At 48.6% G+C, this 18,137-nt stretch overlaps 1 protein-coding gene across 1 annotated transcript in view; it reads right to left on the bottom strand.

Moving 5' to 3' along the window:
* Nucleotides 1-12,735, bottom strand: part of LOC135211333 (signal transducing adapter molecule 1-like) — a 53,467-nt gene extending 40,732 nt beyond the window's left edge. Inside the window, exon 1 of the mRNA XM_064244649.1 lies at nt 12,583-12,735. Within this exon, the coding sequence (XP_064100719.1) occupies nt 12,583-12,735 (153 nt within the window). The remainder of the gene's footprint in view (nt 1-12,582) is intronic.
* Nucleotides 12,736-18,137: the final 5,402 nt, after the last annotated feature.

Raw genomic sequence — 18,137 nt, 5'->3', positions numbered from 1 at the left:
CAGAAGCTCCATGTCACTTTCACTACACTTTTCATGGGCTTCCTTAACCGTACTTCTTAAGAAGAACGCCAGTGCATTCTTCGACATCGGAAGATCTGGTTTTTTCACAGAGCACCACAAGTTCTCCGAAGAACCTCTGCATGCTCTGGTTTTCTGCAAATAAAACTTGAGAGCCCTGACAGGACACAGGACTCTCTCAGCTTAGGTCCCACTAGCTCCGACAACCCCTTGATCTCGAACGTCCTCGGCCAAGGGTTGGAAGGGTTCTCGTTCTTTGCTAAGAAAACGTAGGACTTAAGGAACAAACATGCACTATGATCCTTGAACCCAATATGCTTGCTTATGACTTGAATTCGCTAACCCTCTTTCGCCGTCGCAGAGCGGTTAGGAAATGGTCTTCTTAGTAAGATTCCTAAGCGAGGCTAAATGGAGCGGTTCAAATTGACTCGACATGAGAAACTTCAGTACCACGTCTAAGTTCCACGATGGTACTTTAGGTTTGGAGAACTTTCACAGTCTCAAATGATCTAATGAGATCATGAATGTCTCTATTATTCGCTAAGTCGAGTCCTCTATGTCTGAAGACCACAGAAAGCACGCTTCTGTAGCCTTTAATCGTGGAACGGCTAGTTTCGCTTCTTTCCTAAGGTGAAGAAGGAAATCTGCTATCTGGCTCACAGAGGTTGAGGTGGAGGAAATGCCCTTCCTTCTGCACCAACTTCTAAAGACAGCCCACTTTGATTGGTAACTGCGATTGAGGAGGGCCTCCTTGCGGTGGCAATCGCCGTTGCCACAGGTCTTGAAAAACCCCTCGCTCTGGCCAACTTCTTGATAGTCTGAACGCAGTCAGACTCAGAGCGGGGAGGTTTTTGTGGTATCTCTCGAAGTGGGGCTGTCTGAGTAGATCTTTCCTTAGGGGCAGAGTCCTCGGAAAGTCTACTAGGAAGGACATCACCTCCGTGAACCATTCGGGGCCGCTGGCCAGAAGGGGGCGATGAGGGTCATTCTCGCTCCTTCTGATGCAGCGAACTTCCTCATTTACTTCCCCGAGGATTTTGAATGGGGGAAAAGCGTAAAACGTCTAGCCCCCACGACCAATTCCACAGTAGGGCGTCTACTGCCACTGCTCCCGGGTCCAGAACTGGGGAGCAATACAGCGGAAGTCTCTTCGTTCGGGAAGTTGCGGAAAACGTCCACCATGAGGACGTCCCCACAGCTTCCATAGCGCCTGGCATACTTCCTGATGAAGGGTCCATTCCGTCGGCAGAAGCTGTCCTTGCCGACTGAGAAGGTCCGCTCGCACGTTTTCCACGCCTGACACAAAAACCTTGTCAGAATCGTGACGTTTTTGCGACTTCGCCCAAATCAGGATATTCCTCGCGATGACGAACAGAGAATGAGAGTGAGTTCCCCCCTGTTTCCTGAGGTATGCCAAGGTGTGTGTTGTCCGAGTTTATCTGAAACTTTACTTTGCTGGAGACTTCCTCCTCGAAGAACCTTAGAGCGAGGTAAACCGCTGAGAGTTCTTTTAGATTGATGTGCCAGGACACCTGTTGCCCCTCTCCAGGTGCCTGACACTTCTCTCCCTCCCAGTGTTGCTCCCAACCCGTGGAGGACGCGTCGGAGAACAACACTAGGTCGGGGGGGGTTTCCGAAAGCTTGAGCGAAAGTCCTTCCGCAAGCTTCTTTTGGATCCAACCACCATTTGAGGTGCTTTTTCACTTCTTCCGTCAAAACAAGACCTCTTCTAGATCCTGTTTGCGTGACCAATTGCTTGAGAGGAAGAACTGAAGTGGTCGGAGGTGCAACCTTCCCAGAGAAACAAACTTCTCCAGTGAGGAAATGGTCCCCAGCAGACTCATCCATTCCCTCACCGAGCATGTTTCCTTCCCTAGAAAGGCCGACACTTTGTCCAGGCATTGAAGTTGTCGCCCCTGGGACGGAAAAGCCCGAAAAGCCACTGAGTCCATCTGAATCCCCAGATAGACTAAGGATTGAGAAGGAGTCAGATGCGACTTCTCGAGATTCACCAAGAAGTCCCAGGGACTTCGCTAACGACAGAGTCTGTGAAGGTCCTTCAGACACCTGGTCTTTGCGATGAGGCTCGAATAAGCCAGTCGTCTAGGTAGTGAGAGATCCTTATTTCCGCAAGATGGAGGCACCTCGCAACGTTCTTCATAAGAACGGTGAACACCATCGGCGCCGTGCTGAGACCGAAGACAGAGTGCCCTGAATTGGAAAACAAAATCTTCCCTTTCAGGACAAACCGCAGGTATTTCCTTGATCGGGGATGGATGGGGACGTGAAAGTATGCGTCCTGAAGGTCTAACGAGACCATCCAATCCCCCGGTCTTAAAGCTGCAAGCACGGATTGAGGTGTCTCCATCTTGAACTTCTGCTTGGTAACGAAGCGATTTAGACTGCTGACATCCAGAACGGGGCGCCACCCCCCTGACTGCTTCGGCACTAGGAACAGACGGTTGTAAAACCCCGGAGAACTCCGGTCGAAGACCTGTTCCACTGCCTGCTTCTCGATCATTTGATCTAGTAGATCGTTGAAGCACTTTCTGCTTTTCTCCCTGATACGACGGAGACAAATCCTTTGGTGTCGAAGACAGGGCGGGGGGTAACATCAGGGAAAGGAATTCTGTACCCCTTCTTGACGATGTCCAGAGACCAAGCGGTCGGCACCTCTCTCTTCCCAGCTTTCGGGCGAAATGTAGAAGCCTGGCCCTCCCGGTACCGGTTCTGAAGGACTTGCCTCTCACTTCTTGCTCTTGGAAGGAACGGGAGTCTTGCCTCTGAAAGAGCCTCTTCTCGAGGGGCTGGCTTCGAGGAAGAAGCGGATCGAAAGGGCTTCGACTTCTTCAAAGCAGAGGACCCAGAAGACGAAGAAGTAGCAGGCTTCCTAGAAGACTGTGCCAGAAGGTCTTGAGTTGCTTTCTCCTGGAGACTGGCAGCTATGTCCTTTACCATAGACTGGGGGAAGAGATGTTCTGAGAAAGGAGCGAAAAGAAGATCCGCTTTTTGCGCTGGTGAGACCGACATTTGCAGTAAAATTGCAAAAAGAGTGCTTCTTTTATTTCTTAAGCTTGTCCCGTGCTGAAATGAGCAGCCAATTCCTCAGAACCATCCCTGACGGCCTTGTCCATGCAAGACAATACACTGGACAGCTCCCCCAGACTGATGGAATCAGAACTCCTGGACCTGGCATCCAATACTCCCAGGCACCAGTCAAGAAAATTAAAGACCTCTAGTGTCCTGAAGAGGCCTTTAAGGTGAAAGTCTAACTCGCTATGTGTCCACGAGACCTTCGAGGAAGACAAAAAAAGATCTTCTGGTGGCGTCTACAATGCTACCAAAGTCTCCTTGAGCTGAGGCTGGAAGCTTAACTCCGACGTTTTCTCCCGTCTCATACCACATACCAGCTTTGCCACCAAGTCTTGAAGGTGGTAAAGCGAAAGAAGTCTTGCCTGAAGCTTTCCTCTTTTCCATCCATCATGGACCTTTCTAAAAGCTTTTGTTTCGTAGAAGCGACTTCTTCATTCTCACAAAGCCGAGATCTTAGCAGCTTTGGAAGACGAAAACTGAGAGGGAGGAGTACGTGGAGCTTCAGGTTGGAAAGTGTCTGCAAAGACTGACTGAAGTAAACGAGTCAAAACCTTGTAGTCCGTCGAAACTGGAGCCAACTGCTGTTCTTCGTCCACTTCGACGAAAGCGTCACTAACTTCCTCTTCAGACACTGGAGAAGTCGGAGGAAGTAAAGAAGAGTCCCGAGCTTTCTCAAAAGAGAAAGAACGGCGAACAGGAAGAGTTCCCGCCTCCGCTTGTGCTTGCGGAAGTGGAAAACTGACGTCCGTAGGCGCGCGTTTGGCGTCCGAAGCCAATCTACTGGCGCCGACAGAAGCGCGCTCAAACGCCGCAGGTGTACACCTGGCGTCCACTGTGCGCGCTGAGCGTCCCATTGATGCTCGCCGAGCGTCCACTGGTGCGCGCCGAGCGTCCACTAAAACTCGCCTGAGCGTCCGACTGGCGCTCGGACGAAACTTGCACCGAGTCACGTTCGGCGTCCACTAAAGCGCGTTTGACTTTCACAGAAGCGCGCTCGGCATCTAAAGAAACTCGCTTCTTATCCACAATTTCGTAGTGCACGGAACAACGCTTTCACGAGAGCGGAAACGAATTTCTCGCCTCCTCTAGAAAGTTGCTGGGGAGCAGAACGAACTCTAGAGGGAGACTCAAACGGAGAGAGAGACGAGCGAGGAGAGGGAGAGGGAGAACGCCTCGACCTCTTCACAGGAAGGTTGTCATCCTTCTTACGGCGACGTGGAGCAGTCTCTCTCGAAGGAAAAACATCTCGAAGTTGCTGCTGAAGAGACTGGAGAATCTTGCTTGTAGGTGAAGCCTCCTTTTCTGGGGAGGGGCTGATCCTGTGAGCAGGAGAGCGGCGAGGGGACGCCTTCTTGCTACTCCCAGGAGGAACCGCCGCTTCACGCACCTTAGAGCGACTGCGGCGCTCGAAAGAAACATCTAGGGAAGACTCCGCCTCCGAATAATCCTTACGCTTCTTCTGCGGAGGAAAGCAGCAAAAACGCACTATCAGGCGACGAGCAAAGTTCCGGAGAACAACTTGGTGACGTGAAGCGTCCCGAACGCGAGCCGTCCTTTTCAGCGGACGTGATGCGGTATGAGAGCTCCACCCCTTGCGCGGGGAGGAAGCTTCAGAAGAAGAAAAGCACTCCTTGAGAAGACGTGCACGCGCACGCTCCTTGGCAGTCTGGGTATGTTCGTCAGAAGCTGCCGAAGGCACGCCAGATCGGTGGGGGTTCCTCGTAACCCTCCTTCGACTTTCGACATGCTCTCTCCCCGTAATCTGGGAGTCAAGCAGAGGTCTAGGTCTAGAGGCGGAATGAGGCCGATCTGACGCACCCTCCACTACACAAGGGGCACTTTCACTGTCGCTTCTCTTCACTTTTGCTCTCCAGAGCTAACACTTTTGATTCTAAGTTACGAATCGATTCAAGAATTAGCGATAATGTATTACCTTCTACCGACACTGTCTCAGGGGCCGGAGGCAACACTACAGGGGTAGGAGCATAATCTACAGAAGGAGGGTTAGCAGGAGAATAATTTAAATCTTGCCTACCTGAAACACTCCTGGAGGAAGACCTCCTTAACCTATCTCGCTCAAGTTTCTTAAGATAGGTTTCATACGCCTTCCATTCCGACTCTGTTAGTCTTTCACACTCCTTACAACGACTTTCAAACGTACATTCATTCCCCCTGCAAACTTTACAAACAGAATGTGGGTCTACTGAAGCTTTCAGTAGCCTACCTCTACATTCAGACATGGAACAAAATCTAGCGCTAGCAGAACTAGACCCTGACATCTTGATCAAAGAAAAATCAATACCAAATTCTTAATTCAAACCAAACGTGTCAAGCCACCGATCCAATTCAGAATACCAAAGAAAAACCAAAAGGTATACTCAATGTAGCTAGTTAAGTTTCCAAAATCTATGGAACGGAGGTTGGCTGCAAACACAGGTGTTTCAGCACCGGCGACAGAAAAATTATGAATAGAAAATGGGAATGATTCCTGATACCCGCCTCCCACTGCGTGTGTCGTAAGTGTTTAAATTTCTGTCGGATTCGGAAAAATACAGCTATATATATATCTGACAGGTAAGTTTCATGAACAAAATAGGAGGATACAGTATAAATGCACTATGAAAACATTGGTGAAACGGCCAATTTTCCACAAAAACGATATTGTAATGATACAATAAGGTTTGTTCATACTTACCTGGCAAATATATATATAGCTGTATTTCCGAAGTCCGACAGAATTTAAAAAACTGACGACACATGTAGTGGGAGTCAGGTGATTAGTACCCATTCCCACCGCTGGGAGGCGGGTATCAGGGAACTATTCCCATTTTCTATTCATATTTTTTATTTCCACTGTCTCCTGAGGGGAGGTGGGTGGGTACTTAAAATATATATATCTGCCAGGTAAGTATACACAAACTTTATTGTATCATTACAATATTATTTTGTTCATGAAACTTACCTGTCAGATATATATAGCTGAATCCCACCTTTGGTGGTGGGACGAGACAGAATAGAAGATTTTAGGAAACGTATACATGCAGATAATTGATATCTTGGTTCCTTACCTGTTAGCATAGCTGACTTCGTGATTACTGTCACCCAAGTCTGCTTCTGCTTTACTAGAGTTGCCAGCGAGGTAGAGACCTAGATAGCTGGTGCACTCCAGATGATCTGTCAATGGGGGCGTGACCACGATGTGACTAGACCATTGACCATACAATGAGGGCAACGAAGTAATAAAAACCACCTGGCCTAGTCTACCAAAAGTATCCCACTAAACTAGACTAAAGGAAGGGAGATCCGCCCCAGGCGGTCGACCCCACAACCAAAAAACACAATATTAAAAAACTCACCTAACCACTAAAGGATAGGATGAGTGCTACCTCCTGCCCCCAAAACAGTGTCTGCAGCAACGTATGGTCCTAGCGAGTAGCAATGTTCGTATGTTGCTTTCACCTCCCGCAGGTAGTGTGAAGCGAACACCGAATTGGTCCGCCAATATGTGGCACTCAAAATGTCAATGAGTGCCATATTTTTGTGAAAAGCTACTGAGGTCGCGATAGCCCTCACCTCGTGGGCGTTCACTTTTAGAAGCTTCATGTCCCTATCACTGCATGTGGCATGAGCTTCTTTAATAGTGTTCCTCAAGAAGAACGTAAGGGTGTTCTTCGACATGGGAAGATCTGGTTTCTTAACAGAGCACAAGTTACCAGAAGGGCCTCTGCAATCCTTAGTTCTTTCTAAATAGAATTTGAGAGCCCTGACAGGGCACAGGACTCTCTCTGGTTCACGTCCCACGATCTCTGTCAAACCCTTGATTTCAAATGTCTTCGGCCAAGGGTTGGAAGGGTTTTCGTTCTTTGCCAAGAACGTAGGGCTCAAAGAACATACAGCACTGTGATCCTTAAACCCAATATGTTTGCTTATAACCTGGATCTCGCTAACTCTCTTCGCCATCACCAGAGCAGTTAGGAAAAGGGTCTTTCTCGTCAGGTTCCCAAGCGAAGCTGAGTGAAGCGGTTCAAACTGGCTTGACATAAGGAACTTAAGAACTAAGTCTAAGTTCCAAGATGGTACTTTTGGCTGAGGAACCTTCGAAGTCTCAAAAGATCCGAGGAGATCATGAAGGTCTCTGTTATTTGCCAAATCGAGCCCTCTATGCCTAAAGACTACAGAAAGCACGCTCCTGTAGCCCTTTATCGTAGGCACCGCTAATTTAACTTCCTCCTCAGGTAAAGAAGGAAGTCTGCTATCTGGCTCACAGAGGTTGAGGTGGAGGAAATGCCCTTCTTCCTGCACCAACTTCTGAAAACAGCCCACTTGGATTGGTACACTGCAAGAGATGAAGGTCTCCTTGCAGCGCCTTTGCCACAGATCTTGAAAAACCTTTCGCTCTGGCCAACTTCTGGATAGTCTGAACGCAGTCAGACTCAGAGCGGGGAGGTTTTTGTGGTACCTCTCGAAGTGGGGCTGTTTGAGTAGATCTGTCCTTAGGGGCAGAGTCCTCGGAAAGTCTACCAAGAAGGACATTACCTCTGTGAACCAGTCGGCCGCCGGCCAGAAGGGGGCGATTAGGGTCATCCTCGCTCCCTCTGATGCCACGAATTTCCTCATTACCTCCCCTAGGATCTTGGACAGGGGAAAGGCATATAGGTCTAGTCCCGACCAGTCCCAAAGAAGGGCGTCTACTGCTACTGCTCCTGGGTCCAGAACCAGTGAGCAGTACAGCGGAAGTCTCCTTGTTCTGGAAGTTGCGAATATGTCCACGAGAGGACATCCCCACAACTTCCACAGCCTCTGGCATACGTCTTGATGGAGGGTCCATTCCGTCGGCAGCAGTTGACCTTGCCGACTGAGGAGGTCTGCTCGTACGTTTTCCACTCCTGATACGAACCTCGTCAGGATAGTGACGTCGTGTGACCTTGCCCACAACAGGATTTCCTTCGCAAGGATGAACAGAGACCGAGAGTGGGTTCCTCCCTGTTTCTTGAGGTATGCCAGGGCTGTGGTGCTGTCCGAGTTGATCTGCACCACCTTGTTGGAGACTTCTTCTTGAAAGAACTGGAGCGCAAGATGAATTGCTGCATGTTCCTTGAGATTTATGTGCCAGGACACCTGTTCCCCTCTCCAGGTGCCTGACACTTCCTTCCCCCCTAGTGTTGCTCCCCACCCCGTGGAAGACGCGTCGCAGAGCAACACTAGGTCGGGGTTCCAAAGCTTGAGCGAAAGTCCTTCTGCAAGCTTCCGTGGATCTGACCACCATCTTAGGTGTTCTTTCACCTCTTCTGTCAACAACAAGATCGCTTCTAGGTCATTCTCGCGCTTCCCGTTGTTCGACAGGAAGAACCTCAGACCAGAAGCCCCAGGGACTTCGTTAACGACAAGGTCGTGTGAAGGCCCTCCAGACACCGGTCTTTCGAGGAGGCTCGAATGAGCCAGTCGTCCAGGTAGAGAGAGATCCTGATCTTCGCAAGATGAAGCCACCTCGCAACGTTCTTCATAAAGATGGTGAACACCATCGGAGCCGTGCTTAGACCGAAGCAGAGTGCCCTGAATTGGAATACCTTCCCCTTCAGGACAAACCGCAGGTACTTCCTTGACTGGGGATGGATGGGGACGTGGAAATACGCGTCCTGGAGATCTAGTGACACCATCCAATCCCCCGGTCTTAAAGCTCCAAGCACTGACTGAGGCGTCTCCATCTTGAACCTCTGCTTGATGACAAAGAGGTTTAGGCTGCTGACATCTAGTACCGGTCGCCACCCTCCCGACTGCTTCGGCACCAGGAACAGTCAGTTGTAAAAACCCGGAGAATCCAGGTCGAAGACCTGTTCCACCGCTTGTTTTACGATCATCTGATCGAGCAGATCATAAAGCACTTGTTGCTTCTCCCCTCGATAAGAGGGTGACATATCCCTGGGTGTCGAAGACAGCAGGGGTGACTTTAGGAATGGGATTCGATAACCTTTCCTTACGATGTCCAATGACCATTTGTCGGCACCTCTCTCTTCCCAGGCTTGCGCGAACAGCTGAAGGCTGGCTCCTACCGGCGACTGAAGGACTTCCAGATCACTTCTTGCTCTTCGAGTGGCTGGTCTCAAGGAAGATCCACCTCAAAAGGGCTTTGATTTCTTAGAAATCGAAACCCCTGAAGACGAAGGGCCCGCAGGTCTCCTGGATGATTGGGCGAGTAGATCCTGAGTGGCTTTCTCTTGAAGGCTGGCAGTGATGTCCTTAACCATAGCCTGAGGGAAGAGATGGTTCGAAAAAGGAGCGAAGAGCAACTCTGCCTTTTGCGATGGCGAGACAGATTTTGCCGTGAAATTACAAAACAGGGATCTCTTCTTTAAGAACCCTGTGCAGAAATGAGCTGTCAACTCCTCTGAACCATCCCTGACAGCCTTGTCCATGCAAGACATTACACTGGACAGCTTCCCCAGGCTAATGGAATCGGTACTCCTAGACTTGGCATCCAGCACTCCGAGACACCAATCTAGAAAGTTGAAGACCTCTAATGTCCTGAAGAGGCCTTTAAGGTGATAGTCCATTACAGTCGTAGACCAAGCGACTTTCGACAAGGACAGGAGGGACCTCCTCGAGGCATCTACGATGCTCCCAAAGTCTCCCTGAGCAGAAGCGGGAAGTCTAATGTTGACGTCTTCTCCCGTCTCGTACCACATGCCCGCTTTTCCGCTAAGTTTTGAAGGCGGAAGAGCAAACGAGGTCTTTCCTTGGGCCTTCCTTCTCTTCATCCAGTCATGGACCTTACGTAACGCCCTCTTAGTAGAAAGTGACTTCTTCATCTTCAAAAAACCCCGAGACCTTGTTAGCCTTGGAGGATGAAAGTTGAGAGGGGGGAGAGCGCGGAGCTACAGGATGAAAAGTGTCCCCGAACTCAGACTGAAGAAGGCGAGTCAAGACTTGGTAGTCCGAAGAGACAGGAGCCATCGGTTGTTCATCATCAGCCTCGACCGAAGCGTCACTCACTTCCCCTTCCGTTACCGGAGAAGTAGGAGGAAGCAAAGAGGATACGAAAGCGGAACGTTGAGAAGTAGACGGCACAGCGGACTCTTGAGCCAGCAAAGAAGAGACGGGAACTGTGTGTGTCTCTTTAAGATGCGAAGAAACTTGGAGCGAATCCTCTAAAATGCGCGGGCGGCGAAGAGCTACTGCATCCGCATCCACCTGAACGTCAGCTGGCGCAAGCCTGGCGTCCACTGGCGTGTACCTGGCTTCTACTGGCGCGCGAGAAGCGTCCACTCTCACACATCTGGCGTCCGCTGGCGCGCATTTGACTTCCACTAAAGCGCGCTCGGCGTCCACTGATGCGCGCTTGGCGTCCACAGGTGCACTCCTGGTTGTCACTGGCGCTCGCCTGGCGTCCGACCGAGCGTCAGGTTCACGCTGCACTTGCACCGAAGCGTCCAAACACACGTCGCGCTCTTGACAGGTAGCAAGCGTACGAGTGGGTAATACCGCTTCACAAGACGAGCGTGAAACAAACTCATCACGTCCTCTAGAGAGCCTATGGGGAGCTGCACGAACCCTAGAGGGAGACAAATAGGGAGAGAGAGACGAGCGAGGAGAAGGAGAGGGAGACTGTCTCGACCTCTTAACTGGCAGCCTGTCGTCTTTCCTGCGACGACGTGGATGCGTCTCTCTCTTAGCAAGAACATCAGCAAGTTGCTGCTGCAGAGAGCGAAGAATCTTCTCGGTAGGAGAAGACTCCTTATCAGGGGAGGGGCTGATCCTGCGAGAAGGCGAGGGGCGAGGGGACGCCATCTTCCTTCTCACAGGAACCGCCTCTTCACGCACTCTGGAGCGACTGGGGCGCTCAAAAGAGTCATCGTCCGATGACTCTCTACTCCTCTTCTGCAGCGGGAAAGCTGCGAAGATGCTGTCAGGCGAAGATCGTCGCTCGGGCGAAAAACCTGGACGTGAAGCGTCCCGATCACAAACGCTCCTTTTCAATGGGCGTGACACTGATTGAGAGCTCCACCCCTTATGCGGGGAGGAAGCCTCCGACAAAGAAAAGCACTCCTTGAGGAGGCGTGCACGCGCACGCTCCTTGGCAGTCTGGGTAGCGTCAACAGATACTGCCGAAGGCACGTCAGATCAGTGGGGGTTCCCCGTAACCCTCCTTCGGCTTTCGACATGCTCTCTCCCTGAAACCTGGGAGTCCAGCAGAGGTCCCGGCCTAGAGGCGAAATGGGGCCAATCTGACGCACCCTCCACTACACAAGGGGCACTGTCACTGCACTTAGCACCTTCACTTTTGCTCTCTAAAGCAAGCACTTTTGATTCTAAATTACAAATCGATTCCAATATCAGAGAAAGGGCATTACCCTCTACAGACACTGTTTCAGGGCCCGAAGGCAACACTACAGGGTTAGGAGTAGCAACTACAGTAGGAGGGTTAGTAGGAGAAACATTAACTTCCTGTTTACCTGAAACACTCCTGGAGGAAGACCTTCTTAACCTATCACGCTCAAGCTTTCTAAGATAGGTCTCATACGCCTTCCACTCAGAATCTGAAAGACATGCACACTCCTTGCAGCGATCCTCATACACACAATCATGCTCCCTGCAACTTTTACACAATGTATGTGGGTCTACTGATGCTTTCAGTAGCCTACCTCTACATTCACTCCTAGAGCAAAACCTGGCGCTAGCGGAACTAGTCCCAGACATCTTAATTCAAAGAGATATCAAAGCCAAATTAAATTAAATCCACAAATAACGTGTGCCTAGCCACCGATCCAAAGTCAGATAACCAAAAAAAAAACCAATAGGGATACTCAAGTAGCCAAAGTTTCCTAAATCCAGACGGAGGTGCTGCAAACAGTTGTTTACAACACCGGCGACAGAAAAAATATGAATAGAAAATGGGAATGGTTCCTGATACCCGCCTCCCAGTGGCGGGAATGGGTACTAACCACCTGACTCCCACTACGTGTGTCGTAAGTTTTTTAAATTCTGTCGGACTTCGGAAATACAGCTATATATATATCTGACAGGTAAGTTTCATGTCTGACAGGTAAGTTTCATGAACAAAACTGTGGATACATAATACATTCAAGAGAAAAATCTGCACATAACTGAAGCTATGGATGCTGAACCGTGGATAAAGCAGGGATCGACTGTACGTACTCTAACATTATTCTCCATCAAACTTCTGGTCAACCTCTGATGATACAGGGATCCTCATTGTTTATTTCATTGAATGATACATGGGCAATCCTTGACACATAATTGTATGTTCTACCAACTTAAAAAGACCCACCTTTTCTGATAACCAACATGTATCTTAACTTCTGCTTCATAGGGCACTTATATTTTATGTAAAGCTTCCCACCTTCATTTGTAACTATTAACTTCTGAAATTCTGAAGTAATGAAGTTTAGAAAACACATCAAAAGCCAACCATGTACAAAGCCAAAAAATATTGAAAACTGCAAAATTACTTACTTTATGGTGAGTCCTTGCACTTGTCAAATGTTTTCTCAGTTCTTGCTCAAAGTCACGACTAGCTACTTCTAGGAGGAATTTGCGGCCACAATTATTGATGCAGGCATCAAGAAGCTGTAAATTAAATATAACAGGTGTTGAATGGATTTGCATATATACTATATCTTATCATGAACATGACATTTTTATAATAAAATAAATTTTTGTATATACTTACCAAGTAATTACATAGCTATAGCTTCTAACAAACAGCAGCTTAAGTTTTAAATACATGGTAGCAATATTTTTGTTTTGGTGTAGGAATAGCCCCACCCACTATCGGGGGCAAGAGGAACAACTCGGCATAGACCCGTCAATTTGTTTGTGCCCTATGGTCTTGGAAGGGGAGGCAGGGTGGGCCTTGAATTCCAGGCCCGACCAGTCTAGTAACATTGCATTGACTGACCATGCAAGAGGACCCGGGACTGGAGAGCAAAACAGCAGAAGGTGGTTGTTCCTCGAGGTTGCAAAGAGGTCTATCATCGGCTTTCCCCAAAGTTTCCATAGGTCTAGGCAGACCTTCGCATCGAGAGTCCATTCTAACGGCAGTACTTGATGACGGCGACTTAGTCCATCCGCCAACACATTCATTTTCCCTTGAACAAATCGAGGGATCAGCGTAACTTGAAATTTTTCTGCCCACAGAAGCAGATCTTTTGCAAGGTTGTAGAGGGTGAAGGAGCGCGTTCCCCCTTGTTTCCTGATGTTGGAAAGTGCTGTGGAGTTGCCTCCGTGAACTGCTACCACCTGTCCTGTCACGAGATGAGAGAATGCCTGAAGTCCCAGGAACACTGCTAATAGCTCCCTCACGTTGATATGAAGAGAGCGCTGCGTTTCCGACCATTCCCTTGACATTTTGTTCGAAGTGAAAGACCCTCTACCAGTCTTGGTTTTGAAAGCCACCATGCTAAGTCGTCCTTGATTTCCTCTGAAATCGAGAATACTGTTGAGTCTGGTTGAGTCTTTCTGCACCATGAAGCCTTCAGGAAGAATTGTAGGGGCCTCATGTGCAGCCTTTCGAGTTTGACAAACTGTTCCACCAAAGCTAGTATTCCTAACAGACTAGTCCAATGGTTGGCGGAACAGGACTTGCGCACCAGGAAGTCCTGTACTACTTCCAGACACGACTGGACTCTCTTTGGTGAAAGAAAAGCCCGAAAAACTCGAGAGTTCAGAGTCATCCCCAAATAGATAATGTTCTGAGTCGTTTATAAGAAGACCTAATGAGTGTGTTAATGAAAGAGTCCTCTTGAGATCCTTCATGCACTGACTTTCCGTAGAAGAGCGAAGAAGCCAGTCGTCTAGGTAGAGTGACACTGATGCCCAGGAGGTGTAACCACTTTCCCAGGGGAGTCAACGCTCGCGTAAATACTTTCGGTACTGTCGAGAGGCCGAAGCAAAGAGCTCGAAACTGGTAGGTCTTGCCCATGAACACAAACCGAAGGTATTTCTTGGAGTCCTGGTGAATTAGGATGTGGAAGTATGCGTCCTGCATATCCAGGGATACCATCCAGTCCCCTTGACGAAGGAATTCCAACACTGAACGAGTCGTTTTCATATTGAATTTGGTCTTCTGAACGAACAAATTCAGTGCGCTTACATCCAGTACGGGCCTCCAGCCCCCCGATGACTTGGGGACTGCGAACAGACGGTTGTAAAACCCCGGGATGGTCTGTCGCTTATCTCCTCTATGACAGCCTTCTGCACAAGTCTCTCTATTTCTCGGGTTAAGGCTACAAGCTTCTCCGAGCCTGGAGAGTAGGCGGGTAATGTGATGGGAACATTGGATAGAGGCGGGGTGTCTTTGAAAGGAATGGAGTAACCGAACCGGAAAACTTGGGTCACCCAGGGCTTTGCCCCTCTGTGACTCCATTCCTCCCAAAAGAGGCTCAATCTGCCCCCTACCAGAGCATGAAGGATTGAAGGATCACTTGGATGATTTTGCGTCGGGTTTGGTCGAGGACTTGGTCGGGTGTCGTAAATTCGATCGAGGCCTGACGAACGGTCTTGACCTACCCCCTCGAAAGGGTTTCTTCTGCAAGGGTGATCAAGAGGTAGTAGTCGTCACAGTCGAGGGTTTAACCCGCTTAGAAGACTGAGGAAGCAAGTCATTAGTAGACTTCTTTTCCAGTGCGGAAAGTATCTTGGCCACTATTTCTTTGGGAAACAGATGATCCTTGTCGAGAGGAGAAAACAAAAGGGCGGACTTCTGAGGCGAAGCGACTCCTCTCGAAACAAAAGAACACCAGAGCTGTCTTTTCTTGAGAGTTCCGAATGCAAAGAGAGAGGCCAGCTCATCGCAACCATCCCGAACTGATTTGTCGGCACATGACAAAACCCCAAGCCAGTCCAATGCCAGGTCCTCCTGGAGAGTAGGGCAATCCTCTATCTTTGTAGCGAGGGCTCCAATCGTCCAGTCCAAGAAGCTCATAATCTGTAAAATCTTGAAAATATTCTTTACCAAATGGTCCAAAGCTCATAATCTGTGAAATCTTGAAAATATTCTTTACCAAATGGTCCAACTCGGGCGATGTAAAGAATATTTTAGCTGCTGCAAATGCGGACCTCCTATTTGCATCCACCAAGCCAGAGAAGTCCCCCTGGGAGGAGGCAGACACTCCTATAGAGGGGCTTCTCCGGTTACGTAGAACCTATACCTCTTCTTAACAAGTTTCGACGGAGGATAGGCAAAAGTTGCTTTCCCGAGCTCTCTCTTGACCTTCAACCAATCTTCTATATCACGAAGCGAATGTTTAGCAGCCTTAGAAAGTACAAGCTTCGGGAGAAGAGGATAGAAATTCTTCCTTCTCATCAGGAAGATGGAAGCAGGCGACCTGGGAGCGGCTGCTACGAAGTAATCCGAGAGAGGGATAGAGTCCTCCTCGTCATCCGAAGAGATAGGCGACAGAGATGGTTCTTGGTTCGACTCATTGTTCTTCGTACATTGTTTGTTTTCTTTCATCCAGTTCATCAGCTCTTGCAACTGTCGACATAAAGGAACTAGATTCTCGTCTTCTTGAGTTGAAGTCGTAGAAAATGGGGTCGTGGAATTCGACACGATCGACACCGGAGGTCTCGCGCCAGTCGAATTATCTGTCGCATGCGAAGTCGAAGGTAAACTTTCAACAGCTTGATGAGTCGAAGATCTCGACGAACTCACAATCGGTCGCTCCACAATAGAGTCGAAGGCGGCTGTCGCTATCGTAAGAATACGAGGCAAAGTCCATGTAGCTACGCTACACGACAGGCGAGAGATATCTATTCCTCTGTTCCTCTTCACAGGGGGCTGAAAGAACACCTCTTCAGTCTAACGTCTCTCCAACAGACGTGAGACTGAAGAATCACGCCACTTATGACGTCTAACCGGCAATGAATCACTCGACACACCTTTCCAATGGTGTTTATTCAAATCCTGCTGTTGCACCACAGGATCGACGGAGGAAGCGACTGTCTATGGGCAAACCCCGACAGCCTCCCTTGGACCTCCGGTATGTCTTCTCCCCGAGGCGGGGGAGCGGGATAGGGACCTTCGTCTAGGAGAACTATCGGGACAAACAGCCACCCCCTCAGATTGCACTGCACTGACACTTTTCACTTCACTAGATGTCTTTTTTATGAAAGACTTTCCAGATAAACTTAACTGCATAACAGTATTAGCTAATACATCCAATTTCTTTTCAAATTTAGACTCGAGGCTGGCATTGGCATCAGGAGAAACTCCAAGGGAAGTTGGCAAGGGAGTTGCAGGAGCAGGAGTAGGAGGACTCAATATGATATTTTTATGATAAAATAATGTTTTACGTATACTTACCTGGTACAGTAATACTTTGGGTTACGAACCGATTAGTATACAAATTTTTTAACTTACGAAGTGACGCACTCATTCTGGAATACGAATTTCACTTGGAATACGAATGCGCGAATTTCCATCATGGAGGCCGCCTGCTTTGTTTACATCGGACATCGATGAGCGTGGGATCTGCGAACCAGCATTTTTTTTGCAGGCCAAAACTTAACGAGGGTCACGTGACTTCCTCCCACGCATCCCTTGACCCTTTTTAAACCATAACTCTTTCACTATCTCGCTGGCGGTAAGATTGAACGCATCTGTCCGTGATACGCTCTCAAATTTGCGTAGTGATTTGCGCACGTGTTGTGTTTCCGTGATAGTGCTTATACATTACTATTACCCAAATACTAAAGACAATGGCTCCCAAGATGACGAAGGCAAGCAGCAAGAAGGAAAGCATAAGAAAGAAGATGATTACAGTCGAAATGAAGAAGGAAATTATCCAAATGCATGATAAAGGCGAGCGAGTGAAAGACATTGCAGCATTCTTCAAGCGGTCGCAATCAACGATCTGCACTATTTTGAAGAAAAAGGAAGAAATTAAAGCCAGTAAAGCATCAAAAGGTGTCACAGTATTGACGAAACAACGGCCTTATATTCTCGACGATGTAGAAAATTTGCTCATGGTTTGGATAAACGAGAAGCAGCTGGCAGGAGATTCCGTAAGTGAGAGCATCATTTGCGAAAAGGCTCGTAAGATCTACGAAGATTTGAGTAAAAATGAGCCAGGCACATCAGCGGACAGTGAAAAAGACAGTTTTAAGGCGAACCGTGGCTGGTTCAAGAATTTTAAGAGAAGGACTGGCATCCACAGTGTTGTTCGCCATGGTGAGGCTGCAAGCTCAGATACGAAGGCGGCAGAGGCTTACGTAAAAGAGTTTAAAAGGCTCATGGATTCCGAGAAATACTTCCCCCAACAAGTCTTCAATTGCGACGAGACAGGGTTACTCTGGAAGAAGATGCCCAGGAGGACGTTCATTACGGCAGAAGAGAAGGCACTTCCCGGTCACAAGCCCATGAAAGACCATCTAACCCTACTGTTTTGTGCCAATGCAAGCGGGATTGCAAGGTTAAGCCTCTCCTCGTGTATCACTCGGAGAATCCACGCGCCTTTAAGAAAAATGATATTGTTATGATACAATAAAGTTTGTTCATACTTACCTGGCAGATATATATATAGCTGTATTCTCCGAAGTCCGACAGAATTTCAAAACTCCCGGCACACGCAGTGGTCGGCCAGGTGGTAGTACCCATTCCCGCCGGCTGGGAGGCGGGCGTAAGGAACCATTCCCATTTTCTGTCAGATTTTTCTAGTGCCACTGTCTCCTGAGGGAGGTGGGTGGGCACTTTGATTATATATATCTGCCCGGTAAGTATGAACAAACTTTATTGTATCATAACAATATCATTTTGTTCATGAATCTTACCTGCCAGATATATATATAGCTGAATCCCACCTTTGGAGGAAGGGGGAGACAGATTCGATTTTGGGAAACAATTTCATATATATGATTGATATTTTGGTTCCTTAACTGTTAGCATAGCTGACTTCGTGAGTACCGTCACCCAAGTCTGCATCTGCTTTACTAGAGACTCCAGCAAGGTAGTGACCTGTGAAGCTGTTGAGTTCTAGAGGATCTGTCAACGGGGGCGTGACCACAATGCA

Source organism: Macrobrachium nipponense, chromosome 4 (genome assembly GCF_015104395.2).
Source record: "Macrobrachium nipponense isolate FS-2020 chromosome 4, ASM1510439v2, whole genome shotgun sequence".
Taxonomy (NCBI): domain Eukaryota; kingdom Metazoa; phylum Arthropoda; class Malacostraca; order Decapoda; family Palaemonidae; genus Macrobrachium; species Macrobrachium nipponense.
Note: the sequence above shows the minus strand (reverse complement) of the source record. Positions and strands in the feature narration are given on the sequence as shown.